This window comes from Lethenteron reissneri, chromosome 26 (assembly GCF_015708825.2).
Source record: "Lethenteron reissneri isolate LAM-NWPU_2019-01 chromosome 26, ASM1570882v1, whole genome shotgun sequence".
NCBI lineage: Eukaryota > Metazoa > Chordata > Hyperoartia > Petromyzontiformes > Petromyzontidae > Lethenteron > Lethenteron reissneri.
The window spans coordinates 20136669-20164587 of record NC_083804.1 but is presented as its reverse complement, the minus strand read 5'-3'; the positions used below and the strand labels follow the sequence as shown (position 1 = coordinate 20164587).

The following is a 27919-nucleotide window of genomic DNA, read 5'->3' as shown; positions in this document are numbered from 1 at the left end:
ATGTAGAGTGGCTATGCGTTAATTGTGTGTTGACCGACTCTCTGTGTTGCATTACATTACATTTCGATATTTTGCTAAGTTTTTTAATTTAGTGTGTCTCTCTCCCGCTCTCCTAATTTTCAAGCTTGCGTACCTTGCCACCCGTCGTCCTACTCATTGACATGCTATTTTTTTCTCTAACCCCTCCCTCTCTCCGCCCCCACTCCCTCTCTCTATTTCTCTCTCTGTGTGCCGATGTGTGTTCTCTCTCTATGTATATTTGTGATATCTGTCTGCTTATACGTCTGTCTATAGTTTTCTGGTTAGATTTTGTTGCTATTTCTTTTATACCTGATGATGATTGCTTGTGTTGCAATCGAAACGTCGTATGCTATTATTTAACGCATTATTTTATCTTTAAACGTGACTTTACCGAAAGAACCAAAGAGTAATTCCTGCAGTCACGAAAGCTACAAATTAAGATTAATCCGGTCACTCTAGTTCGGCCCTTCTTCCGCCCCCTGTTGACCAGGAGCCGCTACTACAGGTCAAGAGTAGTGGTGATCGCGCATCGTGCCCAACAATGCCACTACACATGGATTGATTTTATCGTCACTCGTGTTGGCGGTGAGTGGGAATCTCCGGTCGCAGAGTTCGCAGCACAGTGCGCTAACAGCGACACTACAACACACAAGCACACACAAGCAAATACACACACTCACGTAGTGCACACGTGTACATATTAACACGGGGTAGTCAGCTTGTATTTAAGCAAGGCTGGGTTTATTTCAATGCAAATGAAAAAAAAACAATCCATTAGAACGCAGGGGCTGCATTTGCAGAAAGAACCGTGTTTGCATTCTGTACACTGCTGCCTTTCAGGTTACCAAGCCACGTCCAGCATTCTGAAAGTAGTGTTGTTCAAGAGTGATCTGTGACTGGTATTTGTGAGTACGTGTACTGCACTGAGATGTTTATTCTATAGTCAATGGATTGCATTATGCCTCGTTGCATTATTTTCGATCATGGTGCCAGTACGTCGTAAAGCACAGTACATTTGAAATATTACTGAAATGCTTTGTACTAAAAGTACGTTTTAATGGAGTCTTAGTGGTAGTGCAAATTAGCAGTAGTGTCAAATACAGTAGTAATAGCTATAAATAGTAGCAGTAGTTTTTTATTAGGCATGTAAAGATTACCCAGTGATTCAATGAAATGTCACAATTCTCTCTATTATATTCAAGAATCTATTCTTTTTTAGGTCTTATTTTTAATGTATTTAATCTCATTTGTGCAATTAAATTTTCTCAACATTAAGGTAATGTTTGCACATAATATGCAATGCCATTTAAGTGACAGATTCTTGCACGAAAGACTGTAGGCATGATTGAGAGAGTACGAATTCATTTTAATGAATAAATACATGATTACATGTCTAATACTTAGTGGAAGGGTTGACACTGGTCATGATGATTAAGAAGCAAGGAGTGTAAGCCTAACAAACTAAGAGAAACCCTTTCACCCCGCAGCCATGTCCTTGGAGTTCACTTTTTCAGCTTCAGCTTCTCCTTCTGCTTATCAGAGTCCTTCTTGTAGAATTGAGAGAACTCTGGCATGGGAGAGAAATGTAACTTCAAATGGATGGCATACGTACTGGTTTCCCTCGCTTTCTGAAGTAGATGCATTCCAAATGAGGGTGGACAAGGTAAACTTGCGTAGCGGAGACACATAACTCACAATGGACCGCAGGAGACAGCTGCCTGTCGAGTAGCGGAGATGTAGACACAATGTCGCATGTCCAACCACATAGCCGCATTTCAATGAATTCAAACCGGACATCGCAAATTTTGGGTATAAATATGTTAGCCGCATATACACGAAATCACACAAACCGAACCAGCATGAAGCAAGGGAAACCCTATATATATTACAAGAAGGCCCATCACTGATCGATGCCCACACCCAACCGGTATACCTAAATGACCCCACCCTACCTGAATGTACTGAAAATATTACACTCGTTCACTTACTTCTAAAATACAGTATAAAAGTTCGTAATGTTTAAACCACTTTGTTTTGGTCAAGCAACCTATTTCTGCAAGGCCCAACTCTAATTTTATTTAGATGTTCACATATACGACCTTGTTGCTTCCAATCAAGTCGGGTATGCGGTATTGTACTGTATCGTTGGTAGAAGGAAATGAAACAAAACAACCTGTGAAATAACCACAATTCGACCTTGAATTTCCTTAGAATGCTGTGGTTATGTGCTAAATTTAAAATGAGAAATAAAAGAACACAATTTACACTTGAATGTAAATTACAGGAGAGTGCAGTAGTGCAATGGACTCTCAAATGTTTGTGAACATTTGACTGCTGTTCCCTTGCATAAGCGTGATTTCTGTGGGTACTCCAATTTCCTCCCACAAGTGAAACAATAATTTATGTAAATGGGAAGATATTCCAGTTCAGGAGAGGGTTTGGAATATTTTCTTTGTAAATACGTGTCATGTTATAAGAATAGGTTTTCCCCTTTTTCTGGCAACAAAACAGGTGTTTGGATGTTAAAACACCAACCTGAAACCTTTTGCAAGGAATCATGTCCGCATTAACCACAGATACTTGTGGTGAAAATACAACAAGAAAAAACATGCTCTGACAGTATATGTATTGTCTTTGAAACTGATTGGTCCACACCAGAGAGCTTTCTTTCAAGCCAATCAGTTTCAAAGACAATGCATATAATGTTAGAGCATGTTTTTGTTTGTATTTTAACCACAAGTATCTGTGGTTAATGCAGACATGATTCCTTGCAAAAGGTTTTAGTTTGGTGTTTTAACATCCTAACACCTGTTTTTTTGCCAGAAAAAATGGGAAAACCTATTCTTATATTTTGACACTGGCGAAGGAGGTCCCATGACGTGCCATTTTTGTTCATATAGCAATTACTTTCCCTTGGCTTTGTCCTCTCTATCTTCCGTGAGTCCTATTATCCCCAGTGTAGCCCTTTAGCATCAGCGAGGTAGAGCATATATCATGGTCGCAACAAAGGCAGATGTCATTATGACTCACGGGCTATATCATGCCATCCTAAGTTTGTGTATGTCCCATTTAAACAAGGTAACAGCCCTGTGCCACGATCTTCCATAGACCATGGCCACACACCTTCGAAAGAGATCTTGCCATCTTTGTTTTTGTCCACAGTGCTGCAGTCTTGATCCACACCGTTCATTTCCAAGAATTCATGGTAGTCGGCAAACGAAATGAAGCCGTCGTTGTCCTGTTTCCGCAGAATGAGGATGAGACATTGCCTTGCTCGTTAATGGCAGCTTTGTGAGTGCTGGTGCAAATTAATGGGAAGGTGGCTAGTGGTCAAGACTAGCAACAGATTCACATCCAAGGGAGAAAATGTGTCTGATCTACCACGGATATATCAGTGATGAAATTAGCTTGTGTGCTGTTCATTGGTGGATTGGTATATCCAGAATTGTGAGTAATGGGTTTTTTACCGCAATGTCCCCATGTCCACGCTCACCACCTTCAACTCAAAATTATCAGTGTGGTGAAGTATAGTCAAATAACCCCAATCCGCAAGGCATGAGGAGGCTCTCATCCACTCATGCACGGAATTAATCAATCACAGCAATGGATGACCCTGCTGGAAACATCTTGAGACGAAGAAAGACTTTTGGTATGAATAATGGGTCTCACGATCATCCTTAATTTGGAGCTTTCGTGACTGCAGGAATGACTCTTTGGTTCTTTCGGTAAAGTCACGTATAAAGAGAAAATAATAAATTATTATTATTGGTAATATTTTATGTATTATTTTCTCTTTTCACGTGACTTTACCGAAAGAACCAAAGAGTAACTCATGATCATCATTATATCAGCTGGTACAGAGGTGAGTGTTGGCACTGATCAGGGATACAAGTCCCACAGTAGCTGAAGGGTCCCACAGGCTTGTGAGGGCCATGATCCAGCGATACACAACATGAAGCATGGAAATGCTGTGTGGAAATTGCACCTCTTAGAGGCTGCATTTCAACTGCCTCAGGTAAACACGAGGGAGATGAACTGAGACATCCATCTCGTGTCCAGGTGCCATGGCTTGGTCACGAGAAGAGTGAGTAGCTTCAGTCTTTAATGCTCATAGAACAGCAGAGCTAAGCACGACACATAAGAGCAGAGGTGCCAGCCCAGCGGTCGGGAACATATGGCTCGCGAGCCATATATGGCTCTTCTGGTGACGGCATATGGCTCCCAGACAATTTTGAGTTGAAAAAAATAATAATTTTAAAATAAAAATAAAATCAGTTTGGAACTGATTTTAAAATACTTGTGATATTGCTTAATAATACCGTGTCATTTTAAAGTAAACAGAAATTAGTTTTGAAGATAAAATTTCTCGGGTCACGGGTCCCGTGACCAGAAGTCGCATTAAAAGTAAGACATTTAATTTATTATACGTTAAAAATACTATATGGCTCTCAATGAAATATATTTAGAAATATTTGGCTTTTATGGCTCTCCCAGTCAAAAAGGTGCCCGACCCCTGTGCTAGCCCATTGGGGGCTCTAAGCATTTACGTTCCCTCCCTTTCAATTCGTAAATTCCCAAGTAAGAAAACACAGGATGTAGACAAGTGAAACATGAGATGTAGCAAAATAAGATAAGGTGGACAAAGTAATCAGATAAAAGAAGAGGATATAGATGCAACTGTCTTCACTCACCATGTCAATTGCTTCGAAATTAGCTTCCACCTGTGATTCCCTGTCCTGTTTTTCAAAACAAATCACAAACAAAACTTTTAGAATCTTAACATCATCATACGGAGCTGCGACACTGCATATTGGTCATTGTGCGAAGTCAACGTTGGGAAGTATTTTATTTCAAGAGACGAACAGATGTATATTTATTTATGCATTTCAGAATACTTCACAATAGAGTAGAATGTCGAGAGCCATTAACTGCAGCGATCCATTTTAAATTACATCCTGGGCCAATCGTGTGATTTGATCGTAGCTTATGACGATGCAAATAATCAACAAGCCATGAACAATTAAAACAAGTATTCTACGTTTGTCTGTACTGGATTCAATTATCGATTCCATGACTAGCGTATGGATATCAGTGTCCAAGGCCGATTTTTTTGATTCATAGATAATTGGTTAACAACCTTAAATGGTAACGGAAAATTATTTTTAGCATCATCATTGAGAGCATATTTGTCTCTCCAAATATAATATATAGAATGTTTTTTATACGAATATATAATATTTTTCCTATTTAATAGGTGCTCTCTAACGAAACGTTCGGTATCCGTGTGTATGTGAATGGCAATGCCAGGCATCTTTGTCGTGATGCTGCAATGAGTGTATTCCCTACCATGGCTGAAGTCGTTGGTGATCCGTGAGCAACTGGAAGGTCGAATCTGGAGCCGCTGATGTGAGGATCGCAGCGATGCGCGCACTTTTATATGCGAGCACCCAGGTGAGGGTGGGGCTCTCCAGGTGCGTGGGGCTGGGGAGGGGTGGGGCGGTCGTGGGGTTGGGGTGGTACATGTGCCTGTTAACATGTGGCTGGGAGAGGTGACACTGTGGGGAGCCAAGGTGGTGCATCTGCCAATCTTCTCGAATCTTCAACCCACGGAACATGGATGGATCTGCCCCGTGACCTGCCAGGGAGCCTTCGACACTTCACGTGGCCGCAATGTGCACCTAACACGTATGTATGCTGAGCTCTTTCTTCATTCTCAATGACAATAACACCCCTAGTTATGTTGCTTTATTCAACCTGTTACTCTGCTCACGTTGAGAAGGGTTCTTGAATGTAGAATCTAACCTATATAATTCATTTTTTGTCCGTCCGTCCGTCCGTCCGTCCGTCCGCGTACGCTCCCTACCGGGGGATTTAGCTCTCGGACCGTGGGGTTCGACGAGATTAAATTTTGCAGGTGGGCACGCCCCCGGCCCCGCGGTAAACTTAGGCATTTCCGATTTTTCGTCTCTAAACTTTAAATCGGACCGATTATCGATTTAGAGCGATTTATCTTTATTTATTTATATAACGCTTTATTTATTTATATACTCTTGCCGGCCGGCGCGGACCACGGCGGTTGCCCCTGGCAACGGGTAGACGCGTTCGCTGCGGGGTGGACGCCATTTTGAATTACCATTAAAAATATGCGCACGCATTAACACGCGATTCTGAGGTAAATTCATCAAAGTTTCACGTCCTCTTTACTCCCCTTCCACCCCAATGTGTGCAATTACTATTATAGGGTCGGTAGATAATAAAATTATAGCGATTAGACAGTATTATTGTAGCGCGGGGGGGGGGGGGGTATTGGCCCCAGTACGGAGCCTCTGCTGGGTAGGCAATCTAGGCAAGGCCGGAGGCTCTGTACGGTACTAGGCCTCGACACCCCACCCGTGTCAAGCGACGACTTTGTGGTATAAACTCAATATACCCGGCGTTGCCCGGGGGGAAAATACATTTAAAATCTTCTGAAAACTTTAAAACATTACATACCAATGAAAATACAAGTGTGTAATTACTTTTAAACCCGACGCGCCAAGAATCGATTCTCTGAATCGCGAAAAGGAATCGAAGGTTGTAGATTCCTTTAGATTCGGACGATTCCCGTTTACTATAAGTTGGTTAAAGTCGATATAAACTGCTACGAACGGGAAATATCCGGCGTTGACCGGGGCAAAAATGTTATTAAAAACTCCTGAAAACATTAAAACATAACATATCAATGAAAATAAAACTCTGTCGTTCAAAATGTAAACCCCCAACATGCCAGGAATCGATTCCTTGAATCGCACAAAGTACGAATCGAGGGTTGTAGATTCCTTTAGGAGGGGGAGAGTGGTGAGGGGGAGAGTGGTGAGAGTGGTGAGGGGGAGAGTGGTGAGGGAGAGAGTGGTGAGGGGGAGAGTGGTGAGGGGGAGAGTGGTGAGAGTGGTGAGAGTGGTGAGGGGGAGAGTGGTGAGGGGGAGAGTGGTGAGGGGGAGAGTGGTGAGGGGGAGAGTGGTGAGGGGGAGAGTGGTGAGGGGGAGAGTGGTGAGGGAGGAGAGTGGTGAGGGGGAGAGTGGTGAGGGGGAGAGTGGTGAGGGGGAGAGTGGTGAGGGGGAGAGTGGTGAGGGGGAGAGTGGTGAGGGGGAGAGTGGTGAGGGGGAGAGTGGTGAGGGGGAGAGTGGTGAGGGGAGAGTGGTGAGGGGGAGAGTGGTGAGGGGGAGAGTGGTGAGGGGAGAGTGGTGAGGGGGAGAGTGGTGAGGGGGAGAGTGGTGAGGGAGAGAGTGGTGAGGGGGAGAGTGGTGAGGGGGAGAGTGGTGAGGGGAGAGAGTGGTGAGGGAGAGAGTGGTGAGGGGGAGATGGTGAGGGGGAGAGTGGTGAGGGGGAGAGTGGTGAGGGGAGAGGTGGTGAGGGGGAGAGTGGTGAGGGGAGAGTGGTGAGGGGAGAGAGTGGTGAGGGGGGAGAGTGGTGAGGGGGAGAGTGGTGAGGGGGAGAGTGGTGAGGGGGAGAGTGGTGAGGGGGAGAGTGGTGGGTGAGAGTGGTGAGGGGGAGAGTGGTGAGGGGGAGAGTGGTGAGGGGGAGAGTGGTGAGGGGGAGAGTGGTGAGGGGGAGAGTGGTGAGGGGAGAGAGTGGTGAGGGGGGAGAGTGGTGAGGGAGAGAGTGGTGAGGGAGAGAGTGGTGAGGGAGAGAGTGGTGAGGGGGAGAGTGGTGAGGGGGAGAGTGGTGAGGGAGAGAGTGGTGAGGGGGAGAGTGGTGAGGGGGAGAGTGGTGAGGGGGAGAGTGGTGAGGGGGAGAGGGGTGAGGGGGAGAGGGGTGAGGGGGGAGAGTGGTGAGGGGGAGAGTGGTGAGGGAGAGAGTGGTGAGGGGGAGAGTGGTGAGGGGGAGAGTGGTGAGGGGGAGAGTGGTGAGAGTGGTGAGGGTGAGTGGTGAGCGGTGAGGGTGAGTGTTGAGGGTGAGTGGTGAGTGGTTAGGGTGAGTAGTGAGGGTGAGTGGTGAGCGTGAGTGGTGAGTGGTGAGCGTGACTGGTGAGGGAGAGTGGTGAGGGAGAGTGGTGAGGGAGAGTGGTGAGGGAGAGTGGTGAGGGAGAGTGGTGAGGGTGAGTAGTGAGTGGTGAGGGTGAGTGGTGATTGGTGAGGGTGAGTGGTGAGGGTGAGTGGGGAGGGTGAGTGGCGGTTGTTAGTGGTGATTAGTGAGGGATGAATGGTGAGGGTGAGCGGTGAGGTTGAGTGGTGAGCAGTGAGGGTGAGTGGTGATTGGTGAGGGTGTGATTGGTGAGGATGAGTGGTGAGGGTGAGTAGTGAGGGTGAGTGGTTGTTGTGAGGGTGAGTGGTTGTTGTGAGGGTGCGTGGTGAGGGTGAGTGGTAAGAGTGAGTGGTGAGGGTGAGTGACGGTTGTGAGAGGTGATTAGTGAGTGGTGAGGGCGAGTGGTGAGGGTTAGTGGTGAGGGTGAGTGGCGGTTGTGAGTGGTGATTAGTGAGGGGTGAGGGTGAGCGTGAGTGGTGAGGGTGAGTGGTGAGGGTGAGCGGTGAGGGTGAGCAGTGAGGGTGAGTGGTGATTGGTGAGGATGTGATTGGTGAGGATGAGTGGTGAGTGGTCAGGGTGAGTGGTGATTGGTGAGGGTGAGTGCTGAGCGGTGAGGGTGAGTGGTTGTTGTGAGGGGTGAGTGGTGAGTGGTGAGAGTGAGTGGTGAGGGTGAGTTGTGAGGGTGAGTGGTGATTGTTGAGGGTGTGATTGGTGAGGATGAGTGGTGAGTAGTGAGGGTGAGTGGTCACGGTGAGTGGTGAGGGTAAGTGTTGAGGGTGAGTGGTGAGTGGTGAGGGTGAGTGGCGGTTATGAGTGGTGATTAGTGAGGGGTGAGTGGTGAGGGTGAGCGTGAGTGGTGAGGGTGAGCAGTGCGGGTGAGTGGTGATTGGTGAGGGTGTGATTGGTGAGGATGAGTGGTCAGGGTGAGTGGTGAGGGTGAGTGGTTGTTGTGAGGGTGAGTGGTGAGGATGAGTGGTGAGGGTGAGTGGCGGTTGTGAGTGGTGATGGGTGAGTGGTGAGCGGTGAGGGGTGAGGGTGAGTGGTGAGGGTGAGTGCTGAGGGTGAGTGCTGAGTGGTGATGGTGAGTGGTGAGAGAGTGGTTAGTTTTGAGGGTGAGTGGTGAGGTTGAGTGGTGAGGGTTAGTGGAGAGTGGTGAGTGGTGATTGGTCAGTGGTGATTGGTGAGGATGAATGGTGAGTAGTGAGGGTGAAGTTGAGTGGTGAGGGTGAGTGGTGGTTGTGACGGTGAGTGGTGAGGGTGAGTGGTGAGGGTGAGTGGTGAGGCTGAATGGTGAGGGTGAATGGTGAGAGTGAGTGGTGAGTGGTGAGGGAGAGTGGTGAGTGAGAGTGGTGAGGGTTAGTGGTGAGGGTTAGTGGTGAGAGTAAGGGGTGAGTGGTGATTGGTGAGTGGTGAGGGTGAGTGGTGAGGGTGAGTGGTGAGGGTGAGTGGTGAGGGAGATTGGTGAGGGAGGTTGGTGAGTGGTGAGTTGTGAGGGTGAATGGTGAATAGTGAGTGGGAGTGGTGAGTGGTGAGGATGAGTGGTAAGGGTGAGTTGTGAGTGGTGAATGGTGAGGGTGAATGATGAGTACAGTCAATATGCACTGCTGTTATCATACCAGGTACCACCACCACAATATGTACTCCTCTCATCATAGCAGATACCACCACAGCAGTATGCACTGCTGTAATCATAGCAGGTTCCACCACAATATGCACTGCTGTCATCATAACAGGTACCAACACAGCAGTATGCACTGCTGTAGTGATAGCAGGTACGACCTCAGTCGGTATACATTGCTGTAGTGATAGTAGATACTGCTATCGAGTTGGTAGATACCGCTATAGTAAATACTAAAACAGTCAGTATATACCGCTACAGTCAGTCAATACTGCTACAGTCAGTATATACTACTATACAGTCAGTACATACTACCACGTGAGTAGCTACTAGAGTCAGTAGATACTATTATAGAGTGAGTAGATACTGCTATAGATTTTGTAGTTACTACTATAGTCAGTGGATACAACTATAGAGTCAGCAGATACTATACAGTTAGTCGTTACGAGTATATAGTCGGTAGATACTACTGTAGGCCCAGTAAATACTACTATGGTCAGTAGTTATTACAGTCACTAAATACTACTACACAGTCAGTAGCTACTACTGGCTCAGTTGATACTACTGTACAGTCAGTAGATACTACTACAGAGTCAATAGATACCACTTCCTCTGTTGTATGTAAGGTGTTGTTAGTATATATACCTACGAGGGGTAAAGATATTTTTTGAGGGGGGGGGGAGACCGCAATTTTCGGAAACCTTTTGACATCAACTATTTACCCCACACTTTCTACAACTTTTTGGACTTGTGAAAGCCTCTTATATATTTGTTGGTGGAGAAATGTACAAACAGCCCACCGGGCTTTGACAATACCTTAGTATCTGTGTGTATATATGTAAGGTTTTTAAGAAATATATTTTTCACCCGGGCAAAGCCGGGTACTTCCGCTAGTGTTATAATAAAGAGAAAACACCCAAAGATCCGCTTTTCTGGATTCAGTCATTTTTCATACTGCGATCTCATGGCAAAATCCATTGTTTTCATATTCTTCTATGCTCCCACGTCCATGCTCCATTATTTTACCAACCAACCCGCACAACCAGGATAATGGTTAAGTCTGGTAAAATAAGGGGAGGTTGTATGAGATTAAGAATAGCCTGTTTCCTTGGTGTGTGTGCGAGTCAGTTCATTGGTTGAGTATCAACAACACATAGGGTTGATGTTTGCATTGAATCTTGAATAAATCATGCTCAGGCTTCCAGAAAACAAAAAAGATCTGATGAATTAATGAGCATCATTTTAATGTTGCTCATTTAAGGAAGCATGATTCAATTCTAGAAGATTACTTTGCAATGACAGCAAACACTTTCAGCGCTCTAATTCGTCACGGCAGAAAGCTATCAGAACATTCTTTCAAGCTATGAATAAAACAAATGCCTCGTCAACACTGTTCGTGTGCTCATTAAACTGTGCACAGTACATGCATCGGTCTACCACGTTCATTGTCTGATGGTGGTCAATTTACACTCCCTTTTATTAAACGTTATTCTTAATACATTTAATACATGCCATTTGAAATACTAATCATTTTCTAGAATTTTTTTGTTTTGAATTCAGGAAAATTTATGTATGAAATCTACACTGCAAGGTCACCACCAGACCACGTGGTACAAATAAGGCAGTTGGTGGACTCTTGGATTCGTAAGTTGTCCATTTGTTCTGCTCGTGGACTCTTTTTTTCCTATTGATATTAAAATACATCGCTGTGAATACTTTTTTGCTATAATTTTTTTAGCCTTCCAACTACAGTAAAAAAAATACACAAATACTTTACAGGGAAGTTTTCTTGGGAGTCATCCCTGCTCATGCAAATTCCTACACCCCTATCCAAACATTAAATGAATTTAGTTTTCAGCCAATTCACGAAAGTAATGTTCTGAAACAACTGTCCTACCCAAAAGGGTCCTCCTCTACCGGAGCAGATAGTATTCCCGTCTTTGCTCTACTAACTGTTGGTCACCTAATATGCACACCTATAGCCCATATTTTCAACCTGAAGCATCGGTTCCGCTAGAATGGAAATATTCTTATGTTCGTCCACTTCACAAAGGGGGCCCTAAAGATGATCCAAATAACTACCGACCTATCTAAATTTTGTCCCCGTTGATGAAATTTTTTGAAAAATTATTGAACTACCAAATTAGCAGTTTCCTGTCCGCCAACAATCTATTTACATCTAAAACAATCTGGGTTCCGAAAAAAATACAGCACCACATCTGCTGCATTATACTCTCTGAATCACATTTACAGTATCCTTGATAATAAGCAGTACTGCACCTGTCTATTTCTTGACTTGTCCAAAGCTTTTGATACAGTAGACCACAACATCCTGCTTAGTAAAATAAGTTGCCTCGGTTTTTCCAAAAAAACAGTAAAATGGTTAAAAAATCACCTCTTTTCTCGCACCCAAACTGTATTCACAGATGGTTGGAGGTCAAACAGTGTTAAGATAACAAAAGGGGTTCCACAGGGTTCCATTCTCGGCCCCCTCTTGTTCTCTCTTTATGTAAATTACTTGGGCACTGAACTAGATTATTCCAGGGTAAATCTTTTTGCAGATGACACGGTACTGATTACTGCTGGCCGCTCTCCGGATGACGTGTTGCTAAGCTCCAGAGTGATTTCAACAAACTACAACATCAGCTAGTTGCTCTTAAACTAGTCCTAAATCCTGCCAAAACCAAGGTGCTATGCTTCTCACCAGGACTAAAGCGGGAAGTTATTTTCCCCCAATTATATTCCTTAAATAATGATCAAATAGAGCAAGTCAAGATCTATAAGTATCTTGGGGTCATCCTGGATTCAAAACTGAATTTTGAAGATCACATTGATTATATTGGGAAAAAGACAAACAATTTAATTGGTTTTCTATATCGACACAAGCACTGCTTCCCCCTATGTTCCGTTTGGAATTGATAAAAGCTACCATACTGCCTCTACTTGATTACTGTGACATCGTGTATAAATCAGCCCCAAATACTGTACTGAAGAAACTTGACTCAATATATCACTCGGCCTTAAGATTTGTATTGAACTGCCCATATAGGACTCACCACCGTGATCTTTACATTGGGTCAAACTTAACATCTCTGAATGTTCGACGGCTTGTGCACCAGATCTTATTTATTCATGATGTACTTACAAAAAAATCTGCAGATTACCTGCTGGATCTCCTCTCTGTTTCAAAGAACAAATTTGACCTAAGGTCTACACTCATTTACCAGCTTCATATTCCTTATTGCGTACATATACTGGAGGAAGGGCCTTTGCTATTGATGTCCCCAGGGTCTGGAATGATGTTGCCAATAAATTTAAACTTGAGTCACTACCTATGAGATCTTCACTCAAAACTGCTCTAGAGGAGTTGTACACCACTAGCTGCCAGTGCTATTCAGTGGCCTAAAATAAAATGTTTCGCTCTGGATGATCGCTACCAAGTAAATGACCTGTGTTTTGATTTAGTGTGCATTGAAAATTATAATACTCCGATTGATGCTCCTGCTTTTGTGGAGTGACTCATGCAGCCAGCTATGGCTGCAGGGTTTTGGTAGTACATGTTGTTTATGCCATTTATTGTGAAAATTCCGTCACAGTTCCTATGATCACTGTTTCATTGGTTTCATGGCTTTATTTTGGTGATTTCTTAAAGTGTATTGGTTTAGCCATGTTTGTTTGTTGTAGTACAGAGTTAGACTGATGGCCTTAATCTAAGTTGTCTTGTGATTGTTGTTGGTTGTTTGACTTGCATCCCACTGGGATTTTTGCACACAGCGTTGGTGTACGGTGTTTTTTCTGCAATATTTTGCTGTCTTTTCTTGTATTTTCTGTTTGCACTCAGTCACATATTCACTTTAAGATCTTTTTTTGTTCATGTTTTAGTTTTTTGTTTGTTGCAGTTGCACCCGATTCAAGAGCCGAATGGCTCACAGGGCTATACCTAATAAATGAACTTGAACTTGTCACTGTGCTGGGAGCGTTACTAACATGTGGGTCTACACACACACATGACGTCATCCCGGCTGGAGGCGGGAATGACGTCAGGGCCGGTGCTGGACACGTGACCGGATCCCAGTGAGGGCCGGGGGTCCAGGGGGACCTCGGGGGGCACGTGGACAGCAGGGGGGGCTTCGAGAGGGTGCTCGAAGGGAGGCATGGCCGGGGTGGGGCCCGGGCACGCCAAAGCCCATATAAGCGGCCGCCTCAGGAGGTTCGAGGGTGTTCCTGCGAAGAATGAAGACGCCTTGTGAAGATGCCAAGAAGAGAAGGCCTAAAGTGAGCGGACTGCCCGCAGCCACCTGGCTGGGTCACGCTGGAGTAGCTAAGAGACAAGTGTGTGTTAACTAGGGTAGGTCGGTGGTCACCGCCCTATGTGTAGAGTAAGAGTAACTGTTGAGTAACCGTTGTATTGATTAATAAATGAGTGTTGCCTCCCAAGAAGTGTGTGCGCCTAAATTGAACCTACTACACCTGTATGGCAGGCATTTCATGGTACGCTCCGACCACGCGGCATTACAATATGCCTTGTGAGTGGACCAACCATCTAGACAGCTCTAGCATTGGCTCGAGATCCTCCAGGACTTAGTGTTCACCGTCGTTTACTGGAAGGGGATTCAACACGAGAACGCCGACGGGTTATCGCGACTGCCGTCCGACGGCTGTTGTGCCTATTTTCTTGGCACTGGCCGGTGTAGGAAGTCTGAAGTGGTACCGCCCCCATCTCTTGCGGCTGCGGCCGGGGATGGGATCGGGCAACATGGGGCTCCCCTCCATGCAAATTTCGCAGGACGAGTTGCTGGGCCTCGGGTTGGACGACTGGGGATGTCTTCAGATGGAGGACGTCTCCCTCCTTAAATTAAGGCACCGGGCTGAGGGCGCCGAGGGTCATAGGCGGCAGGGCGGTTCCATCTCATTTAGCATCCGGGAAGGTGTTCTTATGCATTGGGATGGGGGGGCCCAGTCCCACACGTTGGTGGTGCCCACCTCCCTGAGGGGACGGGTTGTGTGTAAAACCCACAGTCGCATCTTGCATTTGGGCATTCAGAAAACGCTGGCCAAGATCCAATTAGAATGTTTTTGGCCGAGTATACGAAGTGATATGGCTGACCTTCTGCACGGCAAAAAACACCTGCTAGGCCGTCCTGCCCACCCCTCCAATCTATTAAGGTTTCCCGGGTCAATGAAATCATCACTTTGGATATTTTGGGTCCGTTTGCCGCTACTCCCCAAGGTAATAAGTACCTCTTGGTTGGGGTAAAATACTTTACCTGATGGGCCATGGCCTGGCCACTCCCCAACCAGTCGGCGGTGGCCGTTACGGAGGCCTTTTTCCAGGGCTACGTCCTGAATAAGGGTGCTCCCAAGCGGCGGCTGACCGACCAAGGGAAAAATGTATCTTTCACCCTGTTGCGGGACGTATGCAACCTGCTGGGGACACACAAAATTCGGACCTCGCAATATCACCCTCAGACCGACGGTATGGTGGAACGATTACATGGGGCACTCACCTTCATGCTATGCCATCAGGTGTCTGATTCACAGACTGACTGGGATCTCCACGTGCCTGGTGTCCTGGCCGCCTATAGAATGGTTCCCCATGCTGCCACGGGCTACTCGCCATTTTACCTTATGTATGGTAGGGAGATTTGCCCCCCAATCGATGTCCAATTGCACATAACGCAGCCCACACCTATGGCTAAGATTGCCGACCACATCCGTGCTAATGTGCGTCGTCTGGTGGATGCCCAGGAGGCTGCTCAATATAACTCGGAAGCTTGTCAGCTTGCTAACGAGCGCTTGCGGAACCTCCGCACTTCCCGCCATGTTTGGGCAGTAGGGGACCGCGCTTGGCTCCACTGCCCACAGGTACCGCTGGCTACTTCCTCAAAACTGCTTAAGCCTTGGAGGGGCCCGGTTGTTATTGTCCGCGTTGTCCGCCCTCAGTGCATCAGGATCCAGCACAGCAAGCACCGTTGATTCGTGCACCTGTCATGCCTGAAACCTTACATTCAACCTTGCACACCTCCCGCACTTCTCAGGGGCCGAGAGTGCGATGTGCCCGGCGAGCCGCGCTGCGCCCATGCCGATTCTAACTCTCGGGCAGGTTCTGTCGTCCCACCCTCAGGTGCCTGGGGAGTGAAATCGACCCGGCCACCCTCAACGGCCGACTCAGCAGAAACTAACTTGCCCACCAGATCGGCGGGCCAGGACACGAGCCTAACCCCGGGCCGTCGGCCCCCTCCCGCCTCCATCGCGACCGATGGACCTGCCACTCGGACTCGCTCCAAACTCAGACGATTTTAAAGGGTAAGCGCATTGGTCTAAAACATCTTGTGTGACGACAAGCGATGACGAGGGACGTTATTGAGGTTCCAATGAATGGGAAGGCAAATGTTTCCCTCGATTCATAGGACTTCCCGGGGGGTAGTAGTATTGCGGCGGATGGGTGGGGGAGAGATTTATTACAGCATAGGCAGCCAGGGTGTTGGGGTCGACTTAAACAATTGGATTACTCGATCTATAGGTCGCGAATGAATCGATGCAGTGATTGAAACCTTGTTGGATCGACTGTCAGCAGAATCGGTGCAAAACACACCTCGATTCAGGTTCTGCAAGACCGCTCCTACTGGCAACGCCAGGCCTACTTTATTTAATATTTGGGCCGATCCACACAATCATTTTCCTTCAGGACAAAGAGCATTAGAACGAAACAGATTTATAATAGGCGAAAGGTAAAGAGGTATGCCTGTAATCACATTTCAGTATTTTGCACACTAAATATTTGTTTCTCGTTTTAACCACTACAGAAAATATATGGATCAGCAGGACATTTAAACCTGTCCGTTTCTTGGGCCATTCCCTGATTATGCCAAACAATCCACACCTGAAAAGGGCAACTTGGTCACTTCATTCACTGGCAGACTTTCTGCTTTATCCATACTGATTAGGGCAGCCATCGTTTCAGGATCTTCGGCGAATATGCAGGGACAGAATACAATGACACAGAGACTTGCAATAGGCCCGCGGATTTTCTCTTGGCAGCACTAACTTAGCCTAAAGACACGATAAATTTTCCATCAGGTTTCTGTTAGGACGGTTCAAGTCCAAGCAGGTTTTATAGAGCTACTAGCTGTACTACCCGGCTTCGCCCGGGACTTGTATCCACCACGGCCGGCCGCCTTTGTCTCCCCAGTGGCGATGTTAATACGCTACAGCAGTTACTCGTTTGAGGCAGAGTCGACCTAGGGGAGGTTCAAATAATCGTCACCGGTGGTGGCCGTGAGCGGGAATGGAACTGGGTTCGCCGGGTTGGTAGCGCAGCGTAGCGTTAAGCAGTACACCCACCGCTCCTCACACACCACACACGCACAGACACACACACAGACACACACACAGACACACGCAGACACACACAGACAGACACACACACACACACAGACAGCACGCTAACCACTACACTACCGCTCCCCACACACCACACACGCACACACACAGAAACACACACAGACACACACACACAGAAACACACACACACAGACACAGGCAGCACGCTAAGCACTACACTACCGTTCCCCCTACACAACACACGCGCGCGCGTCCATAGGTACACATACACGCGCTTGCTGCAGACACACACGACTTTCAGGGTGCGTACGGCAGTAAACGACTGAAATAATAAAGCGGCAATGTTGCGCAAGGAACGCCTTAGACCTGCAACACATTTGTGTAATGCGAGCGTAAACACACAAACACATACAAACACATACACAATACACACACACATACATGCAGACACACAGACAGACACATAACACACATACATACACACACATACATACACAGAAACACATACACACACATACATAGACACACACATACATACACACAAGCACATGCACACACGTACATACATACACACATACATACAGACACGCAGACATACACATAAAGACATAGAAAAAAACCCACATACATACACACACACACAAACACATACACATACATACACACATACATACAGACACACAGACATACACATATAACACATACACACATACACATGACCCGGCTTCGCCCGGGACTTGGATCCACGATGCCCGGCCGCCTTTGTCTCCCCAGTGACGATGTTCACACACGACAGCAGTTACGCGTTTGAGGCTGAGTGGACCTAGGGGAGGGCCAGGTCCGTTTCAAATAATCGTCAGCGGTGGTGGGCGTGAGTTGGAATCGAACTGGGGTCGCTCAACCAGCTTAATGACTATTTGTACAAAGAACATATAAAGAATCGATTATAATAACCAGGCTACAGTCCACATTATAGACTGCCAGTACACGCAGTCAGCTTCATAAGCAGGCTAGAGTGTACATGATAGAGTGGCAGTACGCTCACCGAGTTTAATAAGCAGGCTACAGTCTACATGATAGACTGGCAGTACGCTGACCCAGCTTAGTGACTATTTGTACAGTGAACATTTAAGTAATCGATTGTTGGCGCGTTGGGTTTAAAAGTAATATAAATTGCACACATTGTGGTGGGGGGGAGTGAAGAGTAGGAAAAACTTTGATGAATTTACCTCAGAGTGGCGTGGTGGGTGTCGAGGCCTAGTAGCGTGCAGAGCCTGCGGCCTAGCCAAAATTGTCCAGCCGGCAGAGGCAGGGTACGGGTGGCGTGCCTTCCCCCCCCCCCCCTCAGCGCTCCAACAATGCTGTGTAATGGCTATTATTTAATTATTTACGGAGCCTATGAAAGTGGCGAAGGCGTGGCTAGCCGTTGGCAGGGGCAACCGCCGTCCAATGAAACTGCAGCCCTTGGCGAAGGCGTCGCTAGCCGTTGCCAGGTCCAATGAAAGCGGCGAAGGCGTCGCTATCCGTTGCCAGGGGCAACCGCCGTCCAATGAAAGTGCGTATGGTCCGAAATCCACACACACACACACAGACGGACAGACAGACATGCACGATTTTATATATATAGATAATACAAACATCAGAGTCTATTTGGCTTATTGTTGGGAGAATGTTTGAATCATATTAATTATTAATGGATGAATAATTCAGTGGCTGATATACTACAGTTGCTAAATTATTTAAGTAAACTGTAGTTTCAGCGCTATATGTGGCAATGCATTAATGTAGCACATTGTAATGTTGACAGTGAGATGGATTTATATGAAAGTAGAAGTTATGGGGTCATATATTAACTTAAAGCTTTCGTGACTGCAGAAATTCATATTCTTGAGTCTTTGGTACAGTCACTTTGATAGGTTCAAAGAAAACAACAACAACAAATACTTATCTACGTGACTTTACCGAAAGACCCAAGATTATGGGGTCATCTGTGTGAGATTGGTTCACTTCTCGTGAGGTTGGGGTCATCAGGTTGAAGTATTCACAAACTTGCAATGACCGACATGGGAAAGTGAGGTGATGTGTTCTTGCCCCCCACTATGGACGTTCAGCTGAGCCACAACCCCACACGTGATGTCGACTGGATACAATGTGTCAACCACAACAATAAACACTATCAATTATATGTACTATATTGGGAAATAGATTATGGCATTGTTATTCTAATAATTGTGTAATGCGGGCGTAAATGGGCGGGGCGGATATGACGATCCAAGAGGGAGGAGTCAGGGTGACGTGGGGGAGAAGTTATAGCGGGGAGACAGGAAGCTATCTGGGTCAGTCGGGGGAGTGAAGGGTGGTGAACACGTTGGGTGGTCGCCGTGCCTCAGCCTGGTGGCTGAGGGGCTCATGACGGCGCCAGCCAGAGGGGTGGAAGAGAGAGTGGAGGATTGAGGTTGGAGATGGCAAGATAGCCACAGAGGCCACGAAGGGCTGAGGTAGGAAGTAGCGAGATAGCCACAGAGGCCACGAAGGGCTGAGGTAGGAAGTGGCGAGATAGCCACAGAGGCCACGAAGGGCTGAGGTAGGAAATGGCGAGATAGCCATAGAGGCCACGAAGGGCTGACGTTGGGAGGTGGCGAGATCGCCACGCACGGAGGAACAGGGAGCAGCGATGGAGCTGCTGTGGGGGCAGCCGGAGGGCTGCACCAAGAGCCTGCAGCGGAGCTGCAGGAGCGTGGAAGGCTACGGGAGCGAAGGCAGATGTGGGGCTGCCAGGGAGAGAGTCTCAGGTAGGAGTGCCGTGTGGGAAGGAGAACGCGAACCCCAAATAAAGGACACGGAGTCAGCAAGAAGTGTCTGAGTCCTTTTATTACACTGGAGTCAGAAGTGGAACGGCATCTCAAAACAACTGAGAGAAAGAAGAAAAAAAAAAAAGAATATTTCTGCTACATCATCCGACGACGACGACCTTCCTCAGACGGTGGACCTGCCTGCGATGGAAGAGGAGATCCGTTCTGGAACGAGTACGGGTCCGGGTGAGCAAGGTGTCGCCGCGTCGGTGGACCTGTCTGTGCCGGAGGACGCCAACTTACGATGGAGACAGATGGCGATGCAGATGGGGACCTTGAAAATCGTGCTGGCGCAACTGTGTGAGTTCACCACGCCGAGGACGACGTCGGGGAGGCCCGGTGGTGATCCGCAGGCCTCTGCCTTTCCTGCGCTGCCAGCGCCATTGCCACGTGGCACGAAGACGCCATCTTGGGCGTGGCAGGGGAGAAACGGCGGGAAGCCGCCATCTTGTCTTCACCGCGGCGGGAGGACGCCGCCATCTTCAACATCGCGGCGGAGAGGCAGCCTTGCGCTGCCATCTGGAGGTGCCGCGGGGTGAGCAGCCTGCTGTGAGCTGCTGTTTTTCGAGGGGGTGCTGCGAGGAGAAGACGCCGATGCTGCAGCTGCTGGGGCGGGAGCTTCCCGTCCTGGCTCGGGTGCGTGACAACGGAGCCGTCAAGTCGCCGAACGAGTTCTGCGAGGCGTCTCAAGTTGCCACCCTGCCGTCCTCTTCTTGCTGCAGCCCCGGGCGAGTCATAACGATACGCACCCGGCCTTAACACACACACCTCACTCATCTTTCGAGGGCCGGGGGGCTATTTTGGTTTTCTCTTATGACTCGATTGTGCGGAGCGCGGTTCGGACTGTGTGGATGTGTGTGTAATAACGATGAACGCGCTATCTGCTTGTTGCTTGGTGTCAATATAAGTGTGTGCGTGTGTTGAGAATGGACGGAGAGTCTGCTGTATTTGCTGAGTGTCAAATTGTGTGTGTGCGCTGCTGCGTGGAGTTCTTATCTTGATGGTGAAGTTAATTATTAACTTGGGAGCGTCGGGTATCTTGCTCTGTATTATTTGTGGGTTACCTTGCGCGATGGGCTTAATTGGAAAAATATATATATATATATATTTTTTGGTGTATTGTGCTGCGAGGTGCTGTGTGCGATGCGATTGTTGCAAGAGAGAGAATAATTGTGTTGTTGCTGCAAAGTTACGACAGGATTAATGGTGTGTTGGTTGCCTGCAGATCTGCTTGCAATTGTGCTTAAATGTACGCGTGTGATCGCGATATGCTGATTGCATGTGCTGTTATACCGTTCTGTATGGTTATGGGGTGCGATGCAGTGGTTGACTATTGGAATTGAGATTGTTATTATATTGTGCGTACCTGTTGGAAATTGGTAACAAATTCGAGGGGAACCCAAATATTGCTTGTATGGTTGTTGTGCACACGAGATTGCGTGTATATTATAGGGGTAATTGAGCTTTTTGAAAATGAGGGTGCGCGATGACGCCGTTGTGGGTGGCTTAGATGTTAATGCTAATGGGATCGTAAATGGGCGCCAAGTGGCGTCGTGTATTGGTTGATTGCATGCAGCCACGAGTTGCTTTGCGAGTTGGGTTGTGTAACTAATGTGGTTGGTAAAAAAATTGGTTAAAAATTCCCCGATATGACTGCTGCGCGCAGCAAGCTGGGGCTGTGCGTCTATCGTTGTTGGGGTTGTTACAATAAGACGGGGGATGCATTTTGTGACCCCCAGCATAGGGAAGCTGGGGTGCACGAATGGAGAAAACTGGCCACGTGTTCGCACGTTGGGCCGCCATTTTCTGGCCACGTGTTCGCACGTTGGGCCGCCATTTTGCGCGCACGCGGGGTATGGCGACGATGCGCTTTGCGGAAAGGGCCGCCATTTTGAGTGCGCGCGAGATATTGCGCGAACGCGCTTGGCGAAGGGGGCCGCCATTTTGAGCGCGCGGGAAAAACCTCGGTGGGGCAAATATTCCATCTGTTATGCCTGCCATTGTTGATTGGGTGATGCACGAGTTGTGGTCACATCGGCCTATGGCTGATGGCTGACCTGACAGCCCGGAGGCGAAACCTCCGTGGTATGTCTTAAACTAATGGGCCATGTGCTCATATGGCTCGGGGAGTCATGGTTCAGTTGTGCGGTGGCAGACTGAACCTGGTGTGCCGGGGGCTCACGGGATCTGGGTTAGGGTGTTATTGTCTCTATAAGAGAACATTGCCCCGTGGGGGGAGTACATGGGGTCTGGCATTGCCGGGGGATGAACCTTCCCTGGGCTATAAAGCATCGGACTATACGAGGCTGGTGTGTGTCCATCTCTGATGGGATAGTAAGGGAGGAGCATGGCCGAGTTGCTGCTCATCCCCGAAATTGCACTAGCTGAGAGTATGGTCAGTGGATGTTGCTGTGGGTTGACGACCACGGTGGGGGTTAGGGCGAGTTAAACGTTACCGCTGGGGAGCGTGGCTCTCTCCACGCGAGGGTGTGTGATTAGGTGTTTTGTTGGGTTGCTGAGAGTGACCGTGGGTACATGCTGTGTACGTGCGATGTCTGTGCTGGTCCTCAAGGGAGGACTGCTGGTGGGCAAGAGCAGGAAATTTTGTTGTTATTGTTGTTACGTGTAAATAATATCGTTGTTAAAATGTAAATACTGGGGCATCGATCGCGGTTAATTTGGGTAATTATTGGGGTTTTTTTTTTTAAGCGGGCCGGATTTACATCATCTCCACTACCCTGAGGCCGGGTGGCTGTCGTGTACGACATGCGGATGTGCGTTGTTGTGCTGTGCCTCAGGGGATTGGATTCTCCTTCTCGTCACAGATTCTTCAGCTCCCGTCGCACTGGGTGTTACCTGGTGTGCTAGCTGGATGAGGACTTGAAGGAGTAATTGAGCGCCGTTCGTCATTCCTGCTCTACCACTTTCTCTTTGACGTTGGACTTGAGCCGAGCGGATGGAACTGCAACATGGACACGCACTAAAACATCACATTCTGGGTTGTGCGCGTTGGCCGTTCTTGCGTGTCAGTTGCCGTTGTTGTTCATTGTGCCATTCTTATTCTTGTTGTTGTTGCGCGGAGGACAGGCCGGTGTTCTGTTCCAGTTCCTGATACCTCCCCTTTCGTTGCTTGTGTTGTTGTTGTTATAATCTCCGTTGTGTCTGGGGGACTCCTGATTGTGATGCCTTCGCCCGCATTATTTTGTTCTGTTTCAGCCGAGGACGGCTGGAATTTTCTCTACGGGGGAGGGTAGTGTAATGCGGGCGTAAATGGGCGGGGCGGATATGACGATCCAAGAGGGAGGAGTCAGGGTGACGTGGGGGAGAAGTTATAGCGGGGAGACAGGAAGCTATCTGGGTCAGTCGGGGGAGTGAAGGGTGGTGAACACGTTGGGTGGTCGCCGTGCCTCAGCCTGGTGGCTGAGGGGCTCATGACGGCGCCAGCCAGCGGGGTGGAAGAGAGAGTGGAGGATTGAGGTTGGAGATGGCGAGATAGCCACAGAGGCCACGAAGGGCTGAGGTAGGAAGTAGCGAGATAGCCACAGAGGCCACGAAGGGCTGAGGTAGGAAGTGGCGAGATAGCCACAGAGGCCACGAAGGGCTGAGGTAGGAAATGGCGAGATAGCCATAGAGGCCACGAAGGGCTGACGTTGGGAGGTGGCGAGATCGCCACGCACGGAGGAACAGGGAGCAGCGATGGAGCTGCTGTGGGGGCAGCCGGAGGGCTGCACCAAGAGCCTGCAGCGGAGCTGCAGGAGCGTGGAAGGCTACGGGAGCGAAGGCAGATGTGGGGCTGCCAGGGAGAGAGTCTCAGGAGGAGTGCCGTGTGGGAAGGAGAACGCGAACCCCAAATAAAGGACACGGAGTCAGCAAGAAGTGTCTGAGTCCTTTTATTACAATTGTATGAACACAAAGTCTTCATTGCAGCCACGCTATTAGCAATAGTAAATACACAACGTTTTCAAAATATAACGACCAGGTCTACTAAAAACTGAATATGTAAAGATTGTCAAGGTTACGACGTGATGGATTAGTAGAACGTGATGGGGGCTGCTGTTGCACAGATGGTGCTGATGTCGGGAGGCTTTAATGCCTTTGAGTATTTAGTTATTGTAGTATTTAAGTGCTATTATATTTGGGAAGGGCTTTATTCAGCAGTGGATAGATCATGGATAATGCTGGTATAAATGCAAATCCTTATTCATAAATAACTATATTTACCTTTATCTAGAAAGTGATGAAGAAAAGCTGATTTGATACACCGATGACACGATCAATAACAGGTGATGGCAATACTATTACAAAAATCAATTCGATTTTACGGTGCACAATGCAGATGTGATCGCTCTACTGATATGAATCTTGAAAACAAGATGCATATCCATGTTCCTGTATCATCATTAGTAAATGGAAACTTTAAGTCAAACAAAAATCTGAAAACGAAATAAAACATGAATTGTTTATTGTTACGCGTTTACAGAAGCAATAACTTTATTCGTAAATGCAGCCAAAGGTAGTGCAGCAAAATTCGTTGGACTGTGCTTCAATGCTCCCACGTGTATGATGCACTCTTTTAACAACCAACCCTCACGACCACGATGATGATGAAGTATGGGCAAATAAGGGGAGGTTTCATGAGATGAAAAGTAGCCTATTTCTTCAGTGTGTATGCGAGTGAGTGCGTTGGTTGAGTATGAGCAATACAAAGGGTTGATGTTTGTACTGGATCTTGAATGAATCACACTCATGCGCGACGCTTCCAGAAAACTCCCAAAAGTTACCTCATGAATTAATGAGCATCATTTTAAGAATGCACGATTTAATGGGGACTTTCTAGAAGATTACTTTACAATGACAACAAAACTTTACAGCGCTGCAATTTGTAATGTCAAAAAACTACCAGAATAGTATTTAAAGCGATGAATAAAAAACTGCATCCAAAAACTATTAATGCATTCGTTAAACTGTGCATAGTATGGATACGACGTTCTGTATTCACACTACATGCATCGGTCAACCACGTGCATGGTCTGATTTTTGTCAACTTCCACGCTCTTTTGTGCAAGTTTACCACAATTAGACAGATGTTAATCAATCAGTCTCGGCTCGCTAATTGAACATTTTGCTTGTTTTGGAACAAATTGGTCTAAATTCATATTGCTTGTGATCTACGAATTATCGTAGAGATAATTTTTCGTTAAACAAGACTAGCCTGTATTTATGCAGTTTATTATATCGTTATTTACACACACTTTTAACCATGTTACAAAGTTGTTTTATGATATCATAGAATTGCAATGGGTCCAACATTATAATCGTTTATTAATTACATCGTTATAAATGTTAACCGTGTTTTAAAGGTTATAAAAGTTGGTGATAAAATAGAATGCAATTATGTTAATATTATATGTTTATTATATGGTGAGACATCATTTTAACAACCACTCAAACAACCGCAGCCATAGACCACAACAAGTACTTCCCCACAACCATAACTCAAACCACAATCATATATCACAAAAAATGTGCCAACAAAACACACACAATTACCACCACTCAAACACAACTATACACGGACACCAACTACCACAAAGCAGATAAACACAATTGTACACTCGCAGTTGGTCGGGCGTCGCTCCGGCATTCTCGGGCGATGTGTCCAGGCTGACCACATCTGAAGCAGGTAATGGCAGGTCTCTGCTAGGGGGGTGGGGTCGCCTTCCCCTAAGGCCTCCAATCTCGAGGCCGCCGCGAGGTCTCCCCCTGCCGCTGAACCCAGCCTTGTACTGCCGTAGTCCCTTCCCTCTCCAGCTCCGGATCCTGCTGCGCCATCGTGTGGTTGCTCCTTGCCGATCGGGCAGTCGAGGCACCGCTCAACTGGGGCTCACCTGCTCAGGCTACTATCCGAGGCCGCCGGTTCATGCTGTCATGCATTTGCACCCATAGGGACGTCTGTGCTTCTTCATCAACGACAGGCAGCACGATCCCCATCTCGTGCGCCAACACCAGCAATTTCTCTATCGTTAATGAGTCCAGTGCGGCCAGATCCATACGCGGATAGACCGCCTGCCCATGTGCCATCAAAGCCCTGTAGTAAGCGTGGGGCCTTTCAGCCTGCCCCCGCCTCCATTGCAGGAACTTCTTCCACGTGTTGGATGGTGTCTCAAAGACGGCCGCCATCTCCCTGTAGGTCCATTGAATTGTGGCCCTCGACTCGACTGGAATGGCTCAGAATGCCGCAAGAGCATCGTCGTCCAGGGCCGTTGGCAGGAACCGCAGAGCCTCTTATTCCGTCAACCCAAGGGACTGTTAGGCCGAGTCAAAATGGCGAGTAAAAGCAGCCCAGTCCCCGCCCGCAGCGACGAATTCTTTGAGGGGGGGGCAGCCATCGTGGCCGATTTGACGATCTTTCTTGCGTCCTCGGAGCCGGCTCGGTCGCTCCCCAGGACGCTGTTGCCATGGCGGCCAGTTGCCTAGTCACGTCAGCTGTGGGAGTAATGGCAGCCAGTTGCTGCATCACGTCGGTCGCAGAAAAAATTACCGTCGGTTCCTACGTCGCAGCAGAAATGGCGGCCGCTTCCTACGTCGCATACGCCGCCATTGCAGCGGCATTTGTGGTCGGTGATCGCAGTCGCTCCTCCGCAGCCAGCGTCGTGGCTGGCGATCGCGTGGGCTCTTCAGTCGCGCCTCGTCCAGCGCTCTCCACGGCTCCCCTGCTCGCCGCCGTCGCGGCCAGCTGCAGTGAGAGGTGTGCGACGGCTGTGAGGAGCAGGTCGAGCCGTGCTGTAACCTCCTGCCACCCCTCCGTAGCTTGTGGCTGTGGTTGCTGGCATCTGGCTCCCGATCGTTCCAGGGTTTCGTTGATCGGGATCCTTATTCCCAGGGCTGCTTGAAGGGGGGCTTCTTCAATTTCCTCTCCTTCATCCGAAGTTACACCCGGTGGGTTTTTTCTTCTGCCCTATCTTAACATTTAATTATTGCCACTTCTGACACCAGTTGTAGTGACTCCGGACTCGAACTTTAGAGGTTTATTTTATTTCACGTAACTTGACAATGCTGTCCTAAATTGCGTTTTATGACATGTAGAAAGACACGTCTACAAGTAATCTTTAAGTTAGGGGTGACAGGTAGAGACATGGAACGAACAATATGACATTTTTGAATATTTTAGATGGGAGGAAGAAGACAATTATCATAATTTGGGAGCAGAGGTGCTGGGTGGGAGACCAGCAGCAGTCCGCTCTACCAGTTCCAGACAGCTAAGTAGAAGCATCTACACCAGCCAGGGGAAGACTTTTCTTGAACAGGAGCCCAACCTAAAGGCCAGCGCCACAGCAAGGGGTCTTCATAGAGTAAACTCCCAGAGTAATGGCTGAGGTAGCCGAACACCTGTGGCTCTCGGCCCTCCCGGAGGTGGTGGAGGCGGTACACGCGATGCTGGAGATGCACAGCTGTGGAACCTCAGCTCTGTGCTCTTCATAGGGTGTTCTCCGTGGATGGGGAGGTGGCCCCACTGTTGGAACTCGGCTCCCTGGCCGAGCGGCACAGATCGCCACTCTGTGTCAACGAGTGCCACGCCCACTTTACTGCCCACCTCCAGCGCCATGTGTTGCGGTCTTTGTGTCTGCAGTGCGAAACGCACGCACGGGAACTTCGCCTTGGTTGAGAGAGCGTGGGGAGTCCCTGACGCTGAATGGCGAGGGTGATTCGGGGCACCGAGGGGGGAGCCCACAGTTCGCGTGCGTGCAGTGGCACTGCCTGCCTCCCCGCTCGGCAGAGCTCCTGTGCCAACTCCGTGTGGTTCTGAAAAACGTGCCAATCTCGTGAAGGGCAGCAGCCCCATGGGCTTTGTCAAAAGCCACTGATGTTGGTGGTGGCCTTGACAATTTTAGTGAACGCTTGGGGAGGCCTTCATCCAGAAGTGCATAGACCCTTGCTGATAATGTTGATGGTGAATTAGAGGTTCGGAAGTCAATGCGAGCCCTTCATCCAGCAGTAGATTGACAAAATGCCCGTGTTTAAAAATTGTTCCTCTAAACAACGACATTTATAAGTGCTCGGTAGCGAAAAGAGAAACCCC

General features: G+C 48.0%; 1 protein-coding gene across 1 annotated transcript; it reads right to left on the bottom strand.

Moving 5' to 3' along the window:
- Positions 1–978: 978 nt before the first annotated feature.
- LOC133347411 (calcineurin subunit B type 2-like) lies at positions 979–5498 on the bottom strand. Its single transcript, XM_061559656.1, has 4 exons — positions 5368–5498; positions 4713–4757; positions 3145–3259; positions 979–1588 (listed from the first exon to the last, which is right to left on the bottom strand). Exons 1-4 carry the CDS (start codon positions 5368–5370, stop codon positions 1524–1526), a joined length of 228 nt encoding a protein of 75 aa, XP_061415640.1. The 5' UTR covers positions 5371–5498; the 3' UTR covers positions 979–1523.
- Positions 5499–27919: the final 22421 nt, after the last annotated feature.